The sequence below is a fragment of the Sinocyclocheilus grahami genome, unplaced genomic scaffold (assembly GCF_001515645.1).
Source record: "Sinocyclocheilus grahami isolate Dianchi unplaced genomic scaffold, SAMN03320097.WGS_v1.1 scaffold222.1, whole genome shotgun sequence".
In the NCBI taxonomy this organism is placed as follows: domain Eukaryota; kingdom Metazoa; phylum Chordata; class Actinopteri; order Cypriniformes; family Cyprinidae; genus Sinocyclocheilus; species Sinocyclocheilus grahami.
The window spans coordinates 1364635-1387510 of record NW_015505401.1 but is presented as its reverse complement, the minus strand read 5'-3'; the positions used below and the strand labels follow the sequence as shown (position 1 = coordinate 1387510).

Below are 22876 nucleotides of genomic sequence, written 5' to 3'. Positions count from 1 at the left end.
TTCTGCTTTGCAGCGATTCTGCAGAGTATAGCTCGAAAAAACAAGTGGCCTTTAGATCGGATGAGCCTGTCTGTGGACGTCACCAAGAAAACCAAGGATGATTATGGCCATCCTCCTCGAGAGGGAGCGTACATTCATGGACTCTTCATTGAGGGTGAGCATAAACTCTATTCCAATGCGAATTTCCTGTTTGTGTGGATGAATGTGACACAGCTCTCCTTCTGCAGGCGCTCGCTGGGATAGCTCCTCGGGTCTGCTATCAGAGGCTGTTCTGAAGGAGTTGACTCCAGCTATGCCAGTGCTGTACATACGCGCAATACCCATCGACCAGCAGGATTTGAGGAACACCTACGAGTGCCCAGTGTACCGCACCAAACTCCGCGGCTCCACCTACATCTGGAGCTTCCGTCTCAAAACACACCAACCGCCTGCAAAGTGGGTTCTGGCCGGAGCAGCACTGCTTCTGTCAGTGTAAACAAACAACCAACTCCATTCTGCTCACAGAGGTTGACTTCTACAAGTTATACGCTGATCGAATCATCATTTTTTTGGTTTCGTATTAAATGCAAATAAGATGTTATGTTGTCTGATGCAGGGCTGCACGATTGATCAGAAATAAAACCAAAATCATAATATGACTTATCAAATCGCAAATGCTGCAATTGAATTAAATATAAATATACGCGGAGTTTCAGGTGAAGCACATCTTTTACACACAAACCTGTCATGATCCATGTTTTTAGTGTCTCAGTGTGGCTCAGTTCACAGTAAATGATTTCATCTCTACATCTGCTGTGCATTATGTCGTTCATGTATTTGGAAATGCAACATTCGCCAGCCATCTTCCCAAAATTGTAATAAATGATTATAGACCAGCTGTCATCATCATAAATAAATAAATTAGCAGTACTGCAATAAAATGCTGTTTTCTGACAAAAAAGCTTGATAATTCAATGTTTAAAAATGATATATATAATTTTTTTTCTTCATTTCACAGTGAGATATTTCAATAGTATTTTTTCTTATTTTAGTATTTTATTTAAAAGCTAGTAAATAAACATGACATATTATTTTTACTTAGTCATTTTGATGTAGAATCTCAAAAATGGGGCCAAATTGTCCAGCCCCACAAACAAGTACAGCAAACCGTGGATTTAAAAAAAAAAATTTCACAGTTATATTTTTACCAAATCGTGCAGCCCTAGTTTTACAGAAACATCAGTATACCGTAGAAAAGTTGCCATTATTGGCATAAGTATTGTTAGTATTAACACTTTGCAATATTGATGTTGTTATTAACTTAATTAAATTTAAAGCTGGTTCTAGACAGCTCTGTGCTCACTGAATGACACAATCTCCTCTAGTGCCACTACAATGAGACTCCCAGTAGATTATGAACAAGGCTGATACTGATTTTCAAATGAGGTGTGTTTGACCTTCCTCTCCTACTGAATACAGATAGATAGTGTGATTCATCTCACGTCCGGGACAGAAACCAATTTGTTATCATCTCTGAATGACATGCTTGGTCATGTCCATTTTTTCCCCTCACGTGTCCCTTGATGGGATTTAATTACTAGCTACAGTATATTGCTGAACTGAACAAATGTGATTTTGTTCAATAGTGTTCAGAAGGTAAACTGTTAAACATCAAATTCTACACAGTACACAATCACAAAACACAACATCTGCTGTTGGTCTGGGATTGTCCGTGTGGTTCTTTGCTATGATGCAGACTTTGTCAGGAGACAAGAAAATGATACATCTGTCCCGGAGAGGGAAATGAGAGGTTAGCACAAGCTGTGGAGCTGTTCCTCCCCTCTCAGTGAGTCCAGCAGCGGTCTCGCAGCAGGTAATAATGGCCCAGAACAGGATGGATCTGTAACTGTTTAGACAGTTCATCCTCGGTTCACACTGAGACGCACTGTAAGCCAATCGAGCGTCACAGAGAATAGTCACACTATTTCTGATGCGTAATGAGGTCTGGGGTTTAGTAGGAAGTCACGATTTGTAGACCCAATGAATCAAAATGGGAGTTTTGTGGCATTTCCTGTTGGTCTCTATGAGCTAATGTACACTTAAACGTTAAACCACTAGGTGGCGGCAAGTGTCTAGTTTATGTTTAACATTTTCAAACATACTGTATAAAAATGAGTAAAATATTAAACAAAAGATGGATTTTACAGCATGGGTGCACCTGAAAAAAAGACAGTGTCAGTTATTATTATTTTTTCTTTAATATCAGGCTCTTCGTGAAGAAAACTAGTGCAAACAGCAGCTACAGTCAGTCACTGCTAACATTTGTTTTTCTGAAGGTGAGATGTACACCTTGCTATTGCTTTATGGCCTGTTTATCATTATTGATTAAAAACAAAGTCTTCATATTTACAGAGTTCACATGTGAACCTCACAGGCTTTATCAGACTGGTCAATCAATGGCGTTGCCAAATCCTTCAGACCATCTGATCACATTTACAGTACATTACATCGTTTCTTTGTATTTAAAACTTGTTTTGTCTTCCCTTCTGAGTCGGGGACAAGCTCGTTTTGCTTAATAAATATCTCAATGTCTCACAAGTCAAAGTACAACTTATACAAGAAATCTATAAATTTGCTTTCAAGCACCATCTCATGTAAGCCATTACAGAACCATTGCTCAGTTATTTTCAGTAGGGCTTTTCCAATAAATTACATCCATAATTTAAAACCCAATTATTTCTATGACAGTCTGCTAAATAGATTGCACAGATATCGTTTTTTTCCCTCAAAGATATGCATAATTTTAAGATGTCCTTACAGTTTATGCAAGTTCAACTAATTGTCGCGTTAATCTAAATTTCTACTAGCAATTCTGCATCTAAAATACAGTGTGCTGCCTTGGGATATCTTTCTGATTGTCTACAAATTGTTGGCCATGATATAAAAAAGCATCACATTGTTTTGTTATTTGCGCATGTAGCTCAAATTTCAGACTAATTGGACTACACAGAAATAAAGATGTGCCTATTAATTTCTCATATATGCATACGCTCTTATTTATTAGTGAAGCTACATATTTTGCAGTGGCAAACTGGCTCAAAATAACTAAAATCTGCCCTACACTACTGAGTGAAAGTGTGCTGTATGAAGACATCTGAATTCTCAACATGATCTTTCTGTACTGTAACTTAAAGAATGCTGGATCACTGTAATGTTTCCTGTTATAACCGTTCAGTATATTCTTGCCGTTTTCTTGCATGATTCAGCATCTTTGTGCCTTTCACATGGTGGGTTGAACTGGCTGAGATTTCTTTGGCTGTGCGATACTCTGTATCTGTTCTGTGTGGTTGGCATGATTGTGTCTCTCCCTAGTGGAGGACTTACTCGTCTCAGTCTTCAGTTAGAGGAAGGACGCTGTCCAGTCTTCAGTAATGGTTTTAGGATATATGTCAAGTTGTTTTATGTCCTGGGCTCAAGTCTGTGTGAGAGCTCAAACAGAGTCTGTTGATTGTCGATGACGTGCAGGTAATTGATGTACGTTCTCACTTCCACACTGTCCTTCTGGGACAACATGTTTCCTAATGGACAAAAAGCCAAAGATAATTATTACACCCTTTAGAAATCAACACAACAGTAGTGAGACTGAATTTCAGTGTACTTGAAACCACTAAACTGGGACAAAACTATTTTTTGAATGTAGAGAGAGATCTGGGTTATGCAGTAATATACAGTCTGTGTTCAAATTTAAGTGCAAGTGGTCATTTTTTAAAAAGCTAACACTTTCTGCTATCTAGGCTTAAAATGAAGAGACAACTTCTGAAGAGACCATTTCTAGGCTGATTCCTCTGAGAAGTGTAAACATTGTGGCGCTATCAAAACCATTTTGGTTGTTTGAGCAGTCCGACCAGCAACTAGCCATAGCAACACTGGCTCAACCAATGGCACGAGTTTGTGCCAGGATTATCCGTTTATCTGGCCAATGGGAATTTGTGGGTTAGATGGGAAACCTGTTTGAAACAGGTTGCAATTTTTTTTGCAACTTCATTTTGGTTCACAGTTGCCAAGTCCGCAGTTTTCCCGTGGAATTGGGCTACTTTAACACTGTTACCGCGGGTTATTTTCATGTCCGCGGGTTTACGCGACCCCAATAACATGATATTTAGCCCCTGTGATGTGACCTCACCAAAAAAACGTGTATTTTACTCCCCAGAATGCAATTTTTTACTGGGGGACCCCCCCTCAAAATGCCATTGGACTAGTTTTGAGTAGCAACTGGGCAGGTTTTGTTGTGAAAACCTGGCAACCCTGTTTGGGTTCAGTTGGGCAGAGATTACACACTTCATCAAGGTAGGAAATATTTAAACTTAAAAATCTGTGTGATTAGAGCACTTACCCATGCGATCTGTCCGACACTGCCTGATAATCCGCACTGTGTCTGCTATCATGTGCTGTACATAAAATACATTCACATTAGCTTGTTTTGCTCATTTGATGGGACATGATTTTAAAGGAAGAGTTTGCCCAAAAATTAGAATTCTGTCATCGTTTACTCACCTTCATGTCATTCCAAACTTGTATGACTTTCTTGAGAGAAAAAAAAAACGACTTTATTTCTGCAGGTCTGGAATGACGTGAGGGTAAATAAATGATGACAATTCTCATTTTTGGGTAAACAAGCTCTTTAATTAAAAGAAAATACATCTATAAGGTCTAATTGTTCACTTACTAGTTTGTCAAAGTTGACTAGGTTGTCGAGAAATGTTTTGTTGCCCTCATGAATGAAGGTAATATCTGTTCAGATAGAAATTGTTTAGAATTTAGTACATACATTACTTGCAAAACAGCAAAAAAAAAAAAAATCTCTCAAGGAGACTCCCTCGCCATGTCCTAACCAGATACACTGCAACAAAGCAACTAGTGATAAATGCTAATTCTTTTGTTCAAACCAGCCATGACCAGACATTTCTGCTGTGTTGTGATTGGTAGCTCTGTCCACTGCAAAATCTCATTAGTCCAAAATCCCACTCTTCATAACTGAACATTCAAGTCAGCTAGAATGGAAATCCACCCTATTTTCTAAATATATGATTCATTTAGGCATTTCTTTTATTCATTTTTTTCCTCTGTGAAAATGACAGACTAATCTTTGGTGACTTCTGCTGGACTTCTCCAATCATGTCGTCCACATAAATCCAAACCCATGGTGTCACGTGCAAATTTTGAATAATCTGATGATAGCATGTGTTAAGAGGCATAAATTTGCTTACTGCACCTTTCAGAAGCAGAGGTAGGAAAGGGATCTTGGGAGACTTCATCTTCCTGAAGGCATCTCTGTAGGCTTTGTGATTTAAAGAAGGGTCCTGCGGGTCATGAAAAAGCATTCATGTGTACATATTTGTGTGTTTGTTTTATTCTACACTGAAACCATCTGGTTTGTCTCAAATCTCTTCCTCTGTAACACCACCTGCTGTTTCCTCCCTGGAGGCCAGAGGCTCTGATATGATTACGGCTTCATATATTACATCCTAATGAGCCGTAAAAAGCACAAAATTTTCTAGCAGGAGGTGAACTAGCAGGAGGCAACTTAAGATTGGGTTGAGACAATCACTTACCGTCAGGCTCTCCAGCTCAGAGAACAACTTCCTGAACTTCCCAGGGACTTTCTGAAATGAGGACAGATATAAAAAAACCCCAGAAGAATTTAAGCCAATGCACAGTTCCTCTTTAGCAGAGTTTGCAATACACTCTTGCTTCTAAAAACATAGACTGATGTTGGAAATCTAAGTGCAACACTACCACTTCTTAATATTTAGTAGTATATTTCTGTGAACTGGAGTTGGTGCTTTCCTACCTCCCATGTCTGAGTGAGTCGACTGACGGCGGGACTGTTCAGTCCCATAATAATAGCAAAGAATGAGTTCAAGTTCCTCTGTGCTTTACAGCTAAATAAAGAAAGGAAGATAACATGAGCGTGTTCACCACCTGAACCATTTGAGTAGAAAGATATACAACCACAAATAATTTCACATTTTAAAGAGGTCATATGACATTGCTAAAAAGAACATTATTTTGTGTATTTCTTGTGACTTGTGACGTGACATGTGGCCAAGTATGGTGACCCATACTCGGAATTAGTGCTCTGCATTTACCCATCCAAAGTGCACACACACAAACCGTGAACACACACCCGGAGCAGTGGGCAGCCATTTATGCTGCGGCGCCCGGGGAGCAGTTGGGGGTTCAGTGCCGAGGCATTTGTTGCATTCAGTGGGCACATAATTACTGATTATAATGACTTATACCGTCTTTTTACGCGTTGCGTTGCATCGCGCCGCGTAAACATAAAACCATGTCTGCATTTGTGATCGGAGAATCGACAAAAAACAAGCGCTACTCTACACTGCTCAAAACTCACGTTTGAATCGTCAGTGGCAAATTCTTTAAATATGAAAGCATACTTACAGGCTGTGAGTCAGCATTATTTGTCAAGAACACCGGCATTGTAGGCTATACTCTCCTAGGAAACAGACCTCTTCCTCTGTAAAATGCATTGCTCACATATAAATATTTGGGTTGAACTGTTCTGGAACAGTGTTGTAAATAAAACTTAACCACTGATTTCTAGTCGTGTCCTCTTTTGGAAGGCCAAACAAAGTAGTTTTGCTTTCACAACGAAACACACAGTGTCTTCACGACATGGCGGCAGCGGCACCAATGCTACAGCGAGAATCAAAGTTACGCCTTCTTTCTTTGCATGAACATTTGGGCGGCGTTATGCAAATCTTCCCACACAGTGACGTAGACGTGGGGGCGTGTTTAAACGAGGCGTTTTAGGAGAGCGTGGATGAGTCTTAACTTTTATAAAGAGTATCTCTTTGGGTTTGAGATGTTAGTCTTTGCAACTAGGGATCTTATCTATTCACGAACAACTTGTAACACTCCAAAGAGAAAGTAAAACTTGAAATCGCATCATATGACCCCTTTAAGAAACATGCCGCCACAATGTCTGGGTGTTCTTAGAGGTTTAAGCACATTACTATGTGATTGCTAGGATGTTTTGGGCTATTAGGTGGTTGCTTGCTGGCCCAAGTCAAAAGGTGTATGATATTCTTGAGCTTGGATATGGCTGTGGTCCTTCAGCACAAGTCTGTGAGATTATTTTTGGTTTGTGTGCGTATACTTACTGTGCTGCGATCTTGATGAATTTCTTGAAGAGCTGCACACGTTTGCAGAGGGTCGGGCACAGAAGTACTTCGGTCATCACCCACTGCTGAGTCTCATTGCAGCGCTGCAACAGCTGCTCCAGCGCCACCATGTGGCCAGTGCTCGTGTCACGGCTCAGAGTAAAGTATACCAGCTCTTGCTGCAGAGAAAAGAAAAATGACATGGCTGTTGCATATTTTAGAAGATTCTTTTTTGAAAGTCAGTATTAAATTTATGAATTACAAATCAACCATATTGTTAAAATGACCATTGTCACGTTGATTTCACCCAAAAATGTAAACTCTGTCATCATTTACTCACCCTCACGTTGTTCCAAACCAAAAAGATTTTAATTTGTGTTTCAAAGATGAACGAAGGTATTTTTAATGAATATTTATATTATAGTATATTTTAATGAAAATGTTTATAAAGGCATAATAAATGTAATCCATATGAATCAAGCACTTTAATCCAAGTCTTAAACTAAGATAAAGGATTGTATTATATGATGAATAGATTTAATTACTTTATTTTTCATTTTAGTTTCATTCGCATGTAAACACTGATCAACACACATACACAGAGTATACAGTGAGAACAATCCTCAAAGTTTTGGGTGAATTTACTTTCAATGGAGACAGAAATCTCTCAGATTTCATAATCAGTATCTTTATCTGAAGAGACCATTTCTAGGCTGATTCCTCTGAGAAGTGTAAACATTGTGGCGCTATCAAAACCATTTTGGTTGTTTGAGCATTGATCTTTTTTTTTTTGAAGATGAACAAAAGTCTTATGGAGGGTAAGTAAATAATGTCAGATTTTTCGGTCACTTTATTTAAAGGTTCAGTTGTCACTATCAACTATGACGTTTGCCTCAAACTCCTCATTTGCTGCTTATTAATAGTTAGTAAGGTAGTTGTTAAGTTTAGGTATATGGGATGAAGAATATGGTCATGCAGAATATGTGCTTTATAAGCACTAAAAAACAGCCAACATGTTAATAATAGTCATGCTAATAAGCAACTAGTTAATAGTTCAGAATTGGTCCCTATACTAAAGTGTTACCAAACTTGATTATATATAATATTTAAACATCTACTATATGAAAACAGATATTATGCAATAATTCCACTCAATGTGATCACTTCCGCACACCCAGTCAGTAATGACAACGATTTTACTAAATTTGCAGCGCACACTTAATAAACAGAACGCTATCGTGGGTGTGGGATTCGGGTCACACTTTATTTTAAGGTCCAGTTCTCACTACTAACTATTAACTACGTTTACCTCAATAAACTCCTTATTTGCTGATTATTAATAGCTAGAAAGGTAGTTGTTAAGTTTAGGTATGGGGTTAGATTAAGGGATCTAAAATATGGTCATGCAGAATAAGCCATTAATATGTGCTTTATAAATACTAATAGTAATATGCATGCTAATAAGTAACTAGTTAAAAGAGAGAATTGGTCCTTAAAATAAAGTGTTATTTTTAACATTTTTTTTTAATGCTGTAGTTGTTTAAACTGGCTCTTTGTGTCAATATTCACTACCTAATTGGCTGATTTTAAATTTACATTTTGCTTTAGTTTAGTTTGTATTTCAAAGATATGCTTTCTAGGACACCTTCTCTAGTGCTGCACTGTCTGAAATGTGAAGACTTTACCTCATGGACATTACTAAAGAGACTCCAGTCACAGTTGGTGAGCGACACGGCTACATCCCACGTGTTCATGCTCAGCATCTTTACTGAGCGCTGCTGCCCATTATCAGTGAAGGGACTCTGGGAGAACAGAAGACAGACACTCAAGTGCATTGTTGTTTGTCTGATTTAAAGGGGCCATATCATGAACAAAAGGATTTGACTTGTTCTTTTAAATTAAGAGTTTAATGTAATATGTATACATAGTCCCTTCCCAGTTGAATCAAACCATTTATAAATACTAAGATAAAGTGGGTCAATCACAAATTAGAACCACAAGCATATTAACATATGACCACCCAAATGTGCATATCAACACCTATTCGATAATCTGCAAACTGATCCAGCATATGAGAATGTGAGAACACTACTGGCTCTCCTGAGTAACATTATTTTTGTATACTATTCAAGTTTATTTTGTACTTGCATAGAGTTTGTTTCTGGCATAAAATACTGGCAGGAACTTTAGAATGCTGTGCCTTTAAAGTTGTACAGTTGTGTGTAGACTTGAACTAATGGAGTGGAAAGCAGATTTCTTTTAAGAGCAGTTCAGAGAACAGCATTCTGACTCTCACCATGATCTCAGTCAGGTCTCTTCTGCAGACGTGCAGACGCTCAGCAGCACTGAGTGAAGACGAGAACACACACTGATCCGACTGAAGCAGAACCTTCTCTGGAGAAAGAGAGAGAGAGGAATAACAATGGAGAGAAAGCAGCAATATCAGGGAATACCAAACAGTGAGCTACAACAGAAAAGAGGTAACAAAAAATGTATTTAGAAAAAAACGTACTTGGTCCCAAGAACCATTTGGTCAGTAGGGAAAAGTAAAATAAAATAAAACTGGTAAACCACTAAAAATTGGTGCATTATTTGCTGAAGTGGTTATTTTGAAAAATGAAATGTTGCTCCAAAAATATCTTTCTATATCAAAAGTATTTGCATATGAAGACAAATTTTGCCTTATCACTTTTTCACCAATGTCTATAACAGTGATGGGCAAACTTGGCCCTTCCAGGCCACTTTCCTGCAGAGATTTGATCCAACCCTGATAAAACTCACCTGCCTGTAGCCTTCTAGTAGTCTTGAAGACAATGATTAACTGGTTCAGGTGTGTTTGATTAGGGTTGGAGCTAAACTCTGCAGGAAAGTGGCCTGGAAGGGCCAAGTTTGCCCACCCCTGGTCTATACTATGTCCCTCTGGGAGTCTTTTGGCTCAAACGTGGATGCCCCTCTAACGGCCCTTATATTTATGATTGTATAACTTAATATATTATAATTTTTAATCAATTTTTACCATTTATTGTTAGACAAATTATGTTTCTTGATCATTTTAAATAACCAGAAACATATTTTCAATAATCATATACACTGCGATCAGAAAAAAATAAAGGTGCAGTTCATAATATTGACAGTTAGCGGTTGAAATGTGTACTGCAGTCCAAATTCAAAATATTGGAGAAAGTTGTTTTTCCCGCTCCCTCCTCCTCAAACTTAATGCTAATGTGGGTTGCCAGATTGAGGACATGTAACAGGAAAGATGCACTACAGTGCGTTTTCCACTAACTGGCAACCCAGTGTATCAAATTACTACTGGTTAAACTGGCAGTGGGCGGAATCACACGGACCAAAACAAAAACAGACATACCGACACAGAATGCACATTCAAAGTTAATTCAAATTAACTGAATAACTGGCTTTACCATAGTTTTTTGGGGAAACAAGGATGTGAGCTTAACATTTCCTAAATATCTGCAAACATATTATGGTATTTTTTATGCTTTAGAACAGTCAAACCAATTACATACAGCACCTTCAAGACAGGCTTTTAGCTCTGTTTTCCTCTAATGACTTGTTTAAAAGCATGATGGCACCCCTGCAGACAGGTATGTCTAAAACAAACACAAAGCAATCAATATGAAAATAGACGGATGTAAGAACTTGTTCAGACCTCCAGGATATGTGACGGCCATCAGCACCATGTCGTCCTCAGCACAGTCGAGCCTTTCGGCCACAGTGCTCAGCAGTTCCTGAACGGACACCTCGCCGTGTGTCCTCACACTCACGTATGAGTCTATGGTCATGTACACACGACACAACACTGACGAGAAACACACACAAACATCCAGCGCTGCATCAATCAGCCACCAATTCACATAAAAATGCCATAAAACAAGATTCTCACATAGTGTTATTCATAAACAACCTGCTGTGGTACTCCAGCAGCTCTGAAGGCAGTCAGAACACTATGAGAGTGTAGGAGAGAAATATGAGGGAATATTTTATGAGCTTACCTTCCTTCCTGTCCCTCTGAGCTCCTCTCACAGGGTGCCAGTTGTCCTTCAGACTTAGCTGGTGGACGAGAGCTTTATTCTGGAAGATAGTAAACGCGTGGCATTGAGAATATTATTGTTTATGAGATATACACATGCTAACACACACACCTTAAGACAATGGTGAAAGCCTTACGCTGTATAACTTAGTAGTGAGTAGTGTTATTGTTAACTAAAACAATTAAAACATTTTCATTAACTGAAATAAAGCGGAAATTAAAATAAAAACAAACTATAGAATTTTTTTTTTTAATTGCTATACTAAATTACTGTACTAAGTAAACATTTCTAGATATTACTAACAATTACTATAGCTAGAACTGGAATAAAAATAAAGCTAAATAGAAATATTAAAAATAATAAATTACAAAAGCACATAAAATAACTACAACTTGAACTGCAATTGTAAAAATAAATCAAACTGACTAAAACAAGGAATATTTTCATTTCTACAATATTAATTACTAACAGCAGGAAATTGAACAGGTCTGTTCACACCAAATATGATAACTAAAAAGATAACAATAAGAATATTAGCATCCACATCAACATGTGATAACGTTCAGTTTATTCTAACCATGCACTGCAGTTTTGTTGTAAGCCACTGTAAATGCTTGAGCTCTTTAAAGCAGGATGGATTCTGATTGGCTTTTGAAAATGAATCCAACTATACTGTTCTTCTGCGTTGTTATCATTATCGTTATAGTTGTGGTGTGGAATAAAAACTTTATAGTTATTGTTATCATCCTTGATTTGAACGGACCCATATTTCACATTTTTATAATATTTCGGAAGTCCATTTTTGATAAGCTCTCTATCGCCATCTCTGGTCAAAACATTAAATTGCAAGTTACTTTAAGATGGACTGTTATATATACAGTGTGTATATACAGTGCAGTGAAAAAGTGCTTTCCCCCTTCCGGTTTTTTATTTTTTGCATATTTGTCACACTTCAGATCATCAAATTTTAATATTACACAAAGATAACCCGAGTAAATACAAAATGCAGTTTTGAAATAATTATTTAATTTATTAAGGGAAAAAAGCGGTCCAAACCTGCCTGGCACTACGTGAAAAAGTAATTGCCCCCGAAATCTGCAATCAACAACTGCAATCAAGTGTTTGCAATAACTGGCAATGAGTCTTTCACATCGCTGTGGAGGAATTTTGGCCCACTCTTCTTTGCAGAATTGATTTAATTCAGCCACATTGGAGGGTTTTCGAGCATGAATGGACTGTTTAAGCATCTCAATCGGATTTATATATATATATATATATATATATATATATATATATATATATATATATATATAAATCACAGTTTCCTCTGTAGTAAGTTTCTTCCATTAAACGGTCATATTTTAGTTTTATATGATCAATTCTTACCCTCTCTCTGACCCTCAGAATTGAACAGTTTTTTTCTGCTGTACCTTTAAGACCTCTACATGTAAATTACTTTTGTCATTAGGGTGAGTTGATGAATATTAAAGGCATTGAGTGCATTTACATGCACACTGCACAATCTTAAAATAATTATGCTTAAGCCAACAACATGTACATTTTCTGAGAAAAGTCTAATGTGAACGCAGTTAGGTTTTTCTAATGAGCTGATTTTTGATAGCTATCGGTGTTTCTCACTGATATATACTGTAAATGAGGGCTGACATATGTTAGTAAAGCCACGGTTTGATTGTCAATATAGTGATTTCTGAACAAGTTTTGTGATATAGCCTCTTTAAAACACAAGGAGTTCAATCAAAGTACACTGAGGTAGTTTCATTAAGATTCTGTGCAGGCAATACAATGGCTGGTCTTAACTCTTACCTTCCTCTGCGGAGAGTTTTCATCTACCGTGCTGAGAGATGAGAGGGGTAGGAAGATGAGGGAGACAGAAAGAAATAGAGAAGAATGAGCCAAAGGGATCGCTTGAAATATAAATGTGCCATTATATCAATACTGCAAGATGGCATCTCCCACCCGCTGCGAGGAACGCTCGTAAAAAGCCTTTTCTCATTCAGATCAGGCCTGAATCATCAGCGCTAACATTAAAGTCTGACACAACGTGATTTACTGATTGCCTCATCTAAATGAAAGCGTGCAACGTCCTCATCCATGCACACCTCATTCTGATTAAACTGCCTGATAAAAATGGGCAATCGGAGGGAGCTTTATAGTCTCCATATTCCCCATCTGATGCCTCTCTAATTAATCATTGGCCTTTCATGAAGCACCAGCAGGCGTGTGATGTATAGCCGAGAGGTCAAAGCCAGGACTTCTGCTTACTAAACAGAAATATTGGATAAGAGCTCATATGCGAAGCAGAATTAATTCATTCTGCTCGGTCCTGATCTGAATATTACAAAGCCACTTTCCTAATTCTGTGTTAATAAAGTCCAAGGCTTATGCACTAAAGAAGCCAGACCCTGACCTTACTGTAGTTACTGCATAAACACGGCTGTCCAGGCTTCAGAAAGCAAGGCAAGGTGAGACATGTTTTTTTTTTCAGACAATTTTTAGTACTTTTATATTTTTGTAGTTCTTTAAATAGAAAAAAAACACAAGATATGTTTTTTGTAACTGGTTAGAGTATAAAATTTTAAATAATAATTATTACTAGTAACTAGTAATTAATTACTTTTTTTAGAGTAACTAACTTAACACTATATACTATATATATATACACACACACACACACACACACACACATACAGTGTTGAGTTAGTTACTCTAAAAAAGTAATTAAGTACTAGTTACATCTCCAACAGTGTAATTAGATTACTGTACTAATTACTCTATTTAATAAGTATTGCATTACTTATTACTAATTACTTTCTAAATACCATATCAACCTTGACCATTTGAGCAATACAAGGATAGACACGAAACTGCTCTTTTAATTCTTTCAAATTAATAGCATAAAGCTGCATAAATTATTCTTGAATTGACCAAAGTATTTAAAGGGAGAAGGTTACATTAAAAAACATACATTTTAACATTAGATGTTAGATTTTGATGTTAAATCTACTATAGTTTTATATATAATTGCTCTACAGTCTATACAGTATTTAATGCAATTACAGTAGACTTAACTGTAATTACATGACAGTACAATTAAGAGTATTCCCTTATTTTACTTTTTCAAGAGAAAAGTAATTACAGTAATTAAAGGAATCTCTATATCAGTATTACAACACAACTAATAACTAAACCTGGTATTAATCAGCAATGATTTACTGTAAAATAAAATATAATAATAATAATAGAATTTAAAATGTATACTATAATATTACAATAAGCTGACAGCCAGTGATTGGCATACTTTTTTATTGTAAAAGTGCAGCTCTAAAATAAGCTAATATAAAATATTTTTAAATGATTACAATAATTTTATAATATAATAATTTTAGAAGTATGCATTCAATTTTTAAAAAGTGGCAAAGGTGGTACTTAGTGCTAAATTTTGTCATTATTGCTGTCAAAGATTGCGTGTCTTTGCCTTCTAATGTAAAATAGTGTGCATTTTGTAGATCCTTGGATGTATCGGCTAGTTGCAGTTAATTTATGTTGAGAGAAATTCAAAAGAAGCCCAAGTCTTTTAAATCCTTTTCAACAAATGAAAGCTCGGTTATCACCCACAGCAGAATCTCTGTCATCCGGGACTGACTGATGAGGGTTTTAACTGTCAACAGACTGTGGGACGAGAATCACACACAGCAGAGCTTCTGTGTAACATCATTTCACTCCGCTATCATCTCTCTGTTACTCTATTTCTCATCATGTCTCCCAGGGAACACACAAAGGGAGGAAGTCGAAGAAAACCATGCCAAGTTGGGCTGGAAAAATGGCTGCATGGATAAAAACTTCTCCGGCTTCATTTTTTCCAAATGTTGATGAGAGTTTATAGAGCATCGCTCTATTTCTCTATTCTCTTTTTCTGGCTCTCATTTTGTTTTTAGGAGGGTGAATAAAGGACGTGATTGTGCGAATATAATGCATCTTAAAATATCTACCATAACAACGAGCTTCCCAGAAATCAGTTATGAACATGAAATGGATCGTTTAAGCCTAATCAAACTCAGTGTGTAACATCAGCTGTGGTGATGAGGTGACTCACTGTCTCCTTTGCATCCGTAGAAGTTTCTGAAGTTCTTTCAGATCCTTCTCCAGCGAGGGAAACTCATAGAGGTCATCCAGAACATATCTGTACAGAGTCTGCAAATGTGAAATGAACACAAGATTGACATTTCAGGTTGTAAATGGGAAATGTAAACCGGACCGGTGTGCACCATTTCACCGAGATACATGTTCACATGCAGCTTATGAAAATGAAAATGTCTGAGGGCATTTAAAAATCCTCTGAAGCCAGCAATAATCTCACGATATTGTCCTCATCATGTGGCATTAAGGAATCAAGAGCAGTAGGGTTGGTGGCATTTTTGTATTTCCAAAAATAACTCCCTCCCTTTTCTCCATCCGTACCTTGAGGAATAGTTTGGCGTGCTCGTCGTCCCGCGGCAGGTCTGCGCACAGCGAGCTCCACTGGGACAGCAGGTGCAGCACTTTTCGTTTCCTAAGCAGAGTGTCTCTCCCCTCCTCTTTCACCCTGCCTTTCTTTGAACAATAGGTGGACCAGGAGCAGTTAAGGCATCAAATCTATTCCAGCACACTAGACCGCTCAGATACACAGTTCAGAGGAAGGAGGAAACGCCTGTGGCTGAATTCTCTGTATTAAATTAACAGGGGTTCAGCAACAGTGAATTAATTGCATGCCCTCGGCTAAACGGCGTGGAATTTGTTAAGTGGTTTAACACCAGATAGGTCGCGTTGCTAAGATCATGTAAAATAACATGTATAACATAGTTCTGCATGGTCACAGTACAGTTTCACGAATTGCTTATTGTTTCATGGGGGTCTCAGATCATCTCACATTACTTTATAGAGAATCCATGATAGAGGACACACAATATATAATACACAATATATAATAATTTACAATACATGATGACTATATACACTACACGTCACTATACACTTAAGGTCTTATGCTTAAAGTCTTGAATTTATTTTTGTAGATGAAGATTACTTGTGCATACATTTATACTTCCAAACAAAAAAGTGTGTGTGTGTGTATATATATATATATATATATATATATATATATATATATAGTTATATTAGTGCTGTCAAATGATTAATCGCATTCAAAATAAAAGTTTGTTTACATAATATATGTATGTATACTGTGTATATTTATTATGTGTATATAAATACAAACACATGCATGTATATATTTAAGAAAAATGTTGTTTAATATATTTATTTATAATATAAAATATAAGAATATAAATGTATATACACATGTAAATATTTTCTAAATATATACTGTATGTGTGTATTTATATAGGCACAAGAAATATACACAGTACACATACATATATTATGTAAACAAAAACTTATTGCAAAAACTGCTGAAAAGACCATTTTTAAATATATAAAAATTTACAAAATGTTATTAATATTTTGCAATATTACAGTTTTTACTGTATTTTTGATCAAATAAATGCAATCTTGGTTAGCATAAGAGACTACTTTTAAAAAATATTACTAAATATTTAAATGGTTGTTTATATTGTATTGTAAACACAGTTCACCTTTACAAATGTAAGCAGGCAGCTATTATATAAAACAACATCAGCAATGAAGCATATGATGAGAAGGATATTGACCGAGTAGTGCTTGGCACAGGTCACTGGTGGACATGAACACAGGGTACGTCAGCAGGAAGTCATCCAATAGATTCTCTGAAAATGAACAGAACATGTAATACGCATTAGATATTTTAGTAAGAAAACAACACAAAATCATAAAAAAAAACTGAAGAACATTTTTAGGATTTTAAAGGAATAGGTCACCCTTGTCATTTCAGTTTTCAGATGTTTTGAAGAATGTTCATGCTGCTCTTTTTCAAATAGAGAGAAATGAGACTTGAAAAAGGCCGGAAAAAACCCCAAAACAAAACATAAAAGCATCATGTGTTCATTTCATATGACTGAAGTGCTATAGTCCAAGTCTTCAAGTCATCCGATATCTTTGTGTGTGAAAAAAACTAAATATAATTCACTGAAGAAAATTTGTTGAAAATCTGTAGTCGCCATTCACTTTCACTGTATTGAATAGAGCAGCTTGAACATTGTCAAAAATCTTCTATGGAAGAAAAAAAGGTCAAATTTAATTTTGGGCCAAGCTATTCCTTAAAACCTGATGTTTTAAAGTAAAACACTGCAGCTACATTGAGACGGTAAATGTTAAGACTCTGGTGCGTGTAGCATCATAAAAAATTCAGCACAGCTGAATCAAACCCAACAGGCAGTTTACATGTGCTCTTGTTTGTTTTCCTCTGTTCTCTCTCTTTCCTCCTGACCTCCTTTCTCCAACATTATCACACTTTGCTATTGCACCACTTTAATTAGAGTTGTGTTTGCCTGGAAGCGTTCAGTGCCGCTGTTCATACATCATCTCGCTGTGAAAGTATGACTGAAGGAACGAGCGCTCGGTGCGTGGTGACCTTGAGCAAGACTGCTAATGTTTTTAATCCCACTGCGCAGCGATGGCGGCAATCCTTATCTGCCTCGCAGAACGACAGAACGTTTCCTCTGTGTAAAGTAATGGGCCACATTTAACCATATGCTGTGTAACCTTTGTTAAAGAGATTCATTTCATTCTGGAAAAGACGAAAAACCCTTTATCATTCACCTTAGTATACCCCCATATGATATGCAGGAATTCTTTTTGTTTCCATTATTTCACCAACAGGCAATAATTCTTGATAGAACAACAATTCATATAGTATTATAGAGCCCCAGTAGAATATTTCATGAATGAATAGGATCCAAACAGATCTGATCAGCACTCTATTCAAACAAAACATTTCACACACAAACAAAACAATAAAATAAAAGTTTGTTAGGCTTAATTATATGTTGCATATTGCATATAATAATAATAATAATAATGCTTGTTGTACAGTATATATACTATACATAAATTTATATATATATATATATATATTTAAAACAATTTTGGCAAGTAATATTTTTGTGGAAACCGTGATATACTCTCATAAGATAAAGATAAATAAATTAATATTTTTATTCAGCAGGTACACATTACATGCAAAAGTGACAGTAAAAACATTTATAACGTTACAAAAGATTTTACTTTCTTTTGAATTTTCTATTCATTAAAGAATTCCGTTTGCACAAAAATATCAAGCAACGCAACAACATTATTTCTTTAATTAATTTAAAAAATATGTAATGGCTGCTGACAATTCAGCTTTGCCATCAGGAATAAAGTACATTTTCAAACATTTAAATGAAAATTTCTTTCATTTATTTTAAATTGTAATAATATTTCACAATATTACCGTTTAATCAAATAAATGCAGCCTTGGTTAGCAAAGACTTTTTCTATTTTTTTTCTTCTTTCAATTGTTTTTTGTGTTACTGTTTTCTATTATAATAATACATAATTTAGTTTGCAAATGACACTTGATATATTGATATTTTTACATTTACAAGTGTTCAAATACTTTTTGGGGCCACTCTATGTTTGTGCATATCCAGCAAGACATTATTGAAAGTATACTTAAGAATTATGTTTGTACAACATGCACACTGCTCCACACAGCTCAAGAAAGAAGATAACTTTTTGTTTCCACGACTTTGACACCTGTCACAAACATATTACAGAGGCACTTGGACTCAACTGTCTTGCTATTGGTTAAAAAAGCTGCAGGTTAATGGCTTGCATCTTGTGGTTACTGAGCCCTTACCAGTTCTACACACCATCCCCACTATATCCTACAGCTAATAATACAGAGACAAAATCCAGAGAAAGTGAACAAGAAGAGAACGGGAGAGTAGAACATTAAATGGCCCTTTATACGCCTGACCTCTCTGCTGATCCCACTGAAACACACTATTACTCTCATAATGACACTATTACTCTGATAAGGCCGTAATGACTGATGTGCATTCACTGCTCATTCCGCTTTAATTTGCTCTGCAGGAATCTAAATTTCACCATTCGCTCTCACAGACATCAATCGATATTCTCATCTGATCTGCGGATCGACAGAATCTCTACATCTAAGCCTCTGAATCATAATCTGTTTTGGGCTTGTGAGAAATGTTTTAAACGTACATTCCGAACACCTTTTAACAAATGTAACAACACTGAGCAAAACCTGATGTTGTGCTTCACTTGTTTATTTTTCAATTCAACTTTTTACTCCAATTATGTCATTTGTAATAAACAAAAACCAAATACTGTGAAAAAAAAATTTCACAAGTGGCATATCTGTACATTCGGAGTTTCTATATTCAAACCTTTATCAGTGAAAAAGATTTTCAAAGTGACTTTGGCACTTTAAATTGAAGTTAATAATCATTATCGGAGAAAATATCTCATAATTAGACTCAGAGGAAACATTACATTTACTGAACACATGCCCCAATGCAAAAATACAATAAAACAATTCACCCTCTTGGCTAGAGGATCAATAAACATTATAACCAAAATCAAATATGAACTGGTAATGAAATAGATCAGATTTGTCCCTCAAACCATTGTTATTAATTATTTATAAGCCTTCAAAAGACTCTCATGTTTAAAAACATTCTTTTAAGCATGAATCTGACAAATATGAATGAGTTTTTATGAATATTAGGATTAAAAAAAAGAAAAGTTTGCCAGTGGGGTAAGAAAAGTAAACTTAATATCTTGTGCAATTTTGCCTTTCAAGTATACAGTCGTTCAAAAGTTTGTAGTCGATACGATTTTTTGAAATAAGTGTTATTATTCTCACCACAACTCCATTTATTTGATCAAAATACAGTAAAAACTGTGAAATAGTATAACAATTTAAATTAAGTCATATTTAAAAAAATATATATATATTTTTTTTATGATGGCAAAGCTCAATTTTCATTAGCCATTCGGTGTCACATGATCCTTCAGAAATCATTCTAATATGTTGATTAGCTGCTCAAATAACATTTCTAAATATAAATATTTTGGGGATTCTTTGAATAGAAAGTTCAAAAGAACAGCATTTATTTGAAATAGGTGCATTCACTGCTCATTCCGCTTTAATTTGCTCTGCAGGAATCTAAATTTCACCATTCGCTCTCACAGACATCAATCGATATTCTCATCTGATCTGCGGATCGACAGAATCTCTACATCTAAGCCTCTGAATCATAATCTGTTTTGGGCTTGTGAGAAATGTTTTAAACGTACATTCCGAACACCTTTTAACAAATGTAACAACACTGAGCAAAACCTGATGTTGTGCTTCACTTGTTTATTTTTCAATTCAACTTTTTACTCCAATTATGTCATTTGTAATAAACAAAAACCAAATACTGTGAAAAAAAAATTTCACAAGTGGCATATCTGTACATTCGGAGTTTCTATATTCAAACCTTTATCAGTGAAAAAGATTTTCAAAGTGACTTTGGCACTTTAAATTGAAGTTAATAATCATTATCGGAGAAAATATCTCATAATTAGACTCAGAGGAAACATTACATTTACTGAACACATGCCCCAATGCAAAAATACAATAAAACAATTCACCCTCTTGGCTAGAGGATCAATAAACATTATAACCAAAATCAAATATGAACTGGTAATGAAATAGATCAGATTTGTCCCTCAAACCATTGTTATTAATTATTTATAAGCCTTCAAAAGACTCTCATGTTTAAAAACATTCTTTTAAGCATGAATCTGACAAATATGAATGAGTTTTTATGAATATTAGGATTAAAAAAAAGAAAAGTTTGCCAGTGGGGTAAGAAAAGTAAACTTAATATCTTGTGCAATTTTGCCTTTCAAGTATACAGTCGTTCAAAAGTTTGTAGTCGATACGATTTTTTGAAATAAGTGTTATTATTCTCACCACAACTCCATTTATTTGATCAAAATACAGTAAAAACTGTGAAATAGTATAACAATTTAAATTAAGTCATATTTAAAAAAATATATATATATTTTTTTATGATGGCAAAGCTCAATTTTCATTAGCCATTCGGTGTCACATGATCCTTCAGAAATCATTCTAATATGTTGATTCGCTGCTCAAATAACATTTCTTAATATAAATATTTTTGGGATTCTTTGAATAGAAAGTTCAAAAGAACAGCATTTATTTGAAATAGAAATCTTTTTTTTTTTAAAATGTAAAAGTCAGTTTGAAAGCAGCTGGCTAAAACCTTTACATGATCCTTCAGAAATCATTCTAATATGTTGATTCGCTGCTCAAATAACATTTCTTAATATAAATATTTTTGGGATTCTTTGAATAGAAAGTTCAAAAGAACAGCATTTATTTGAAATAGAAATCTTTTATTTTTTAAATGTAAAAGTCAGTTTGAAAGCAGCTGGCCAAAACCTTTTAATATATATATATACATACATATGGAAGAATTTTGAAACAACCAGGACTCTTCCTAGAGCTGGCCTCCTGGCCAAACTGAGCAATTGATGGAGAAGGACCTTGTCTAGACTGGCGACCAAGAAGATGATGGTCATTCTAGCTGAGCTCCATGATCATATATGCAGACAGCAGGAGAAACCTACAGAAGGACAAACATCACTGCAACACTCCACCGATCTGGGCTTTATGCCGGTGTGGCCAAACTCAATCCTCTCCTCAGTGAAGACACATGAAAACCCACTTGGAATTTGCAAGTTCCAAGTTAGTTTAGTTGCAAGTTAGCAACTAAAGGACCCTCAGACTGTGAGAAACAAGATTATCTGGTCTGATGAACCTCAATTCCAATCATCATGTTTGAAGGAAACCAGCTCTGCTCATCACATGCGGAGTACCATCCCAAAATTAAAGTGTGCTGGTAGCAGCCTCATGCAGTGGGACTGTTTTTCAGCGGCAGGGACTGAGGGACTCGTCAGAATAAAAGAAAAGCTCAATGCACCAAAATATAGAGATAGCCTTAATGAAAACCCAGTCCAGAGAATTCAGAACCTCAGACTGGGCAGAAGGTTCACCTTCCAACAGGACAATGACCCTAAGCACACAGCAAGAGTGGCTTAGGGCCTATTTACACCTGGTCACGTCATGCGTTTTTCGCTGATCGGATATCTATCTGATTTGTTAAAACGTTTCCATTTACACTTGGCCACATAAATGTGCCTTCGCAAAAATAATATAAATCCGGTCTTCAATTCCCGCGCTATATGCAAATTTGACAGAGTTCACGTTAGCGAAAGCAACAGATAAGCGCTGCATTTTATTCATTATCAGCTAATTTCAAGATCAAAGACCGCAACAGGAGAGAGCGCGGCCTTAGCACTGGAAAGATAGGTTAGTCTCACTACTTTTAATGAAGATGATTGTGTGTTGAGCGTCTGTGACTTACTTTGTTTCATTTATGGCAGTTTGCACGTCGGCTTGCTGAAGAGATACTCAGCTACTCATCCACGGCGATGCATGTTGCATTAGCGCTGTCATATCTGACTATAACATGCCATATAGCCTAAAAACGCTCTCACACGTTTATTATTTTAATATTTTGGGAGGAGTCAAATTTGCATATATGGTTTCAACAACCAGATGCATTTACACTTGTCCAGTTT

General features: G+C 36.0%; 2 protein-coding genes across 2 annotated transcripts in view; one reads left to right on the top strand and one right to left on the bottom strand.

Moving 5' to 3' along the window:
* The window catches only part of LOC107596639 (dynein heavy chain 11, axonemal), an 83379-nt gene extending 82508 nt beyond the window's left edge, over positions 1-871 (top strand). Inside the window, 2 exon segments of the mRNA XM_016287418.1 lie at positions 14-154; positions 228-871. Of these exon segments, the coding sequence (XP_016142904.1) occupies positions 14-154; positions 228-475 (389 nt within the window). The 3' untranslated portion in view covers positions 476-871.
* Positions 872-2208: 1337 nt separating this feature from the next.
* Positions 2209-22876, bottom strand: part of LOC107596719 (rap guanine nucleotide exchange factor 5-like) — a gene marked incomplete at its 5' end in the record, with an annotated part of 69361 nt that continues 48693 nt past the window's right edge. The window contains 15 exons of the mRNA XM_016287517.1: positions 2209-3557; positions 4373-4427; positions 4706-4770; positions 5252-5339; positions 5592-5642; positions 5831-5921; positions 7164-7342; positions 8849-8965; positions 9460-9557; positions 10834-10983; positions 11177-11255; positions 13040-13070; positions 15330-15427; positions 15695-15839; positions 16938-17016. Coding sequence (XP_016143003.1) covers positions 3439-3557; positions 4373-4427; positions 4706-4770; positions 5252-5339; positions 5592-5642; positions 5831-5921; positions 7164-7342; positions 8849-8965; positions 9460-9557; positions 10834-10983; positions 11177-11255; positions 13040-13070; positions 15330-15427; positions 15695-15839; positions 16938-17016 — 1445 coding nt within the window. The remainder of the gene's footprint in view (positions 3558-4372; positions 4428-4705; positions 4771-5251; positions 5340-5591; positions 5643-5830; positions 5922-7163; positions 7343-8848; positions 8966-9459; positions 9558-10833; positions 10984-11176; positions 11256-13039; positions 13071-15329; positions 15428-15694; positions 15840-16937; positions 17017-22876) is intronic.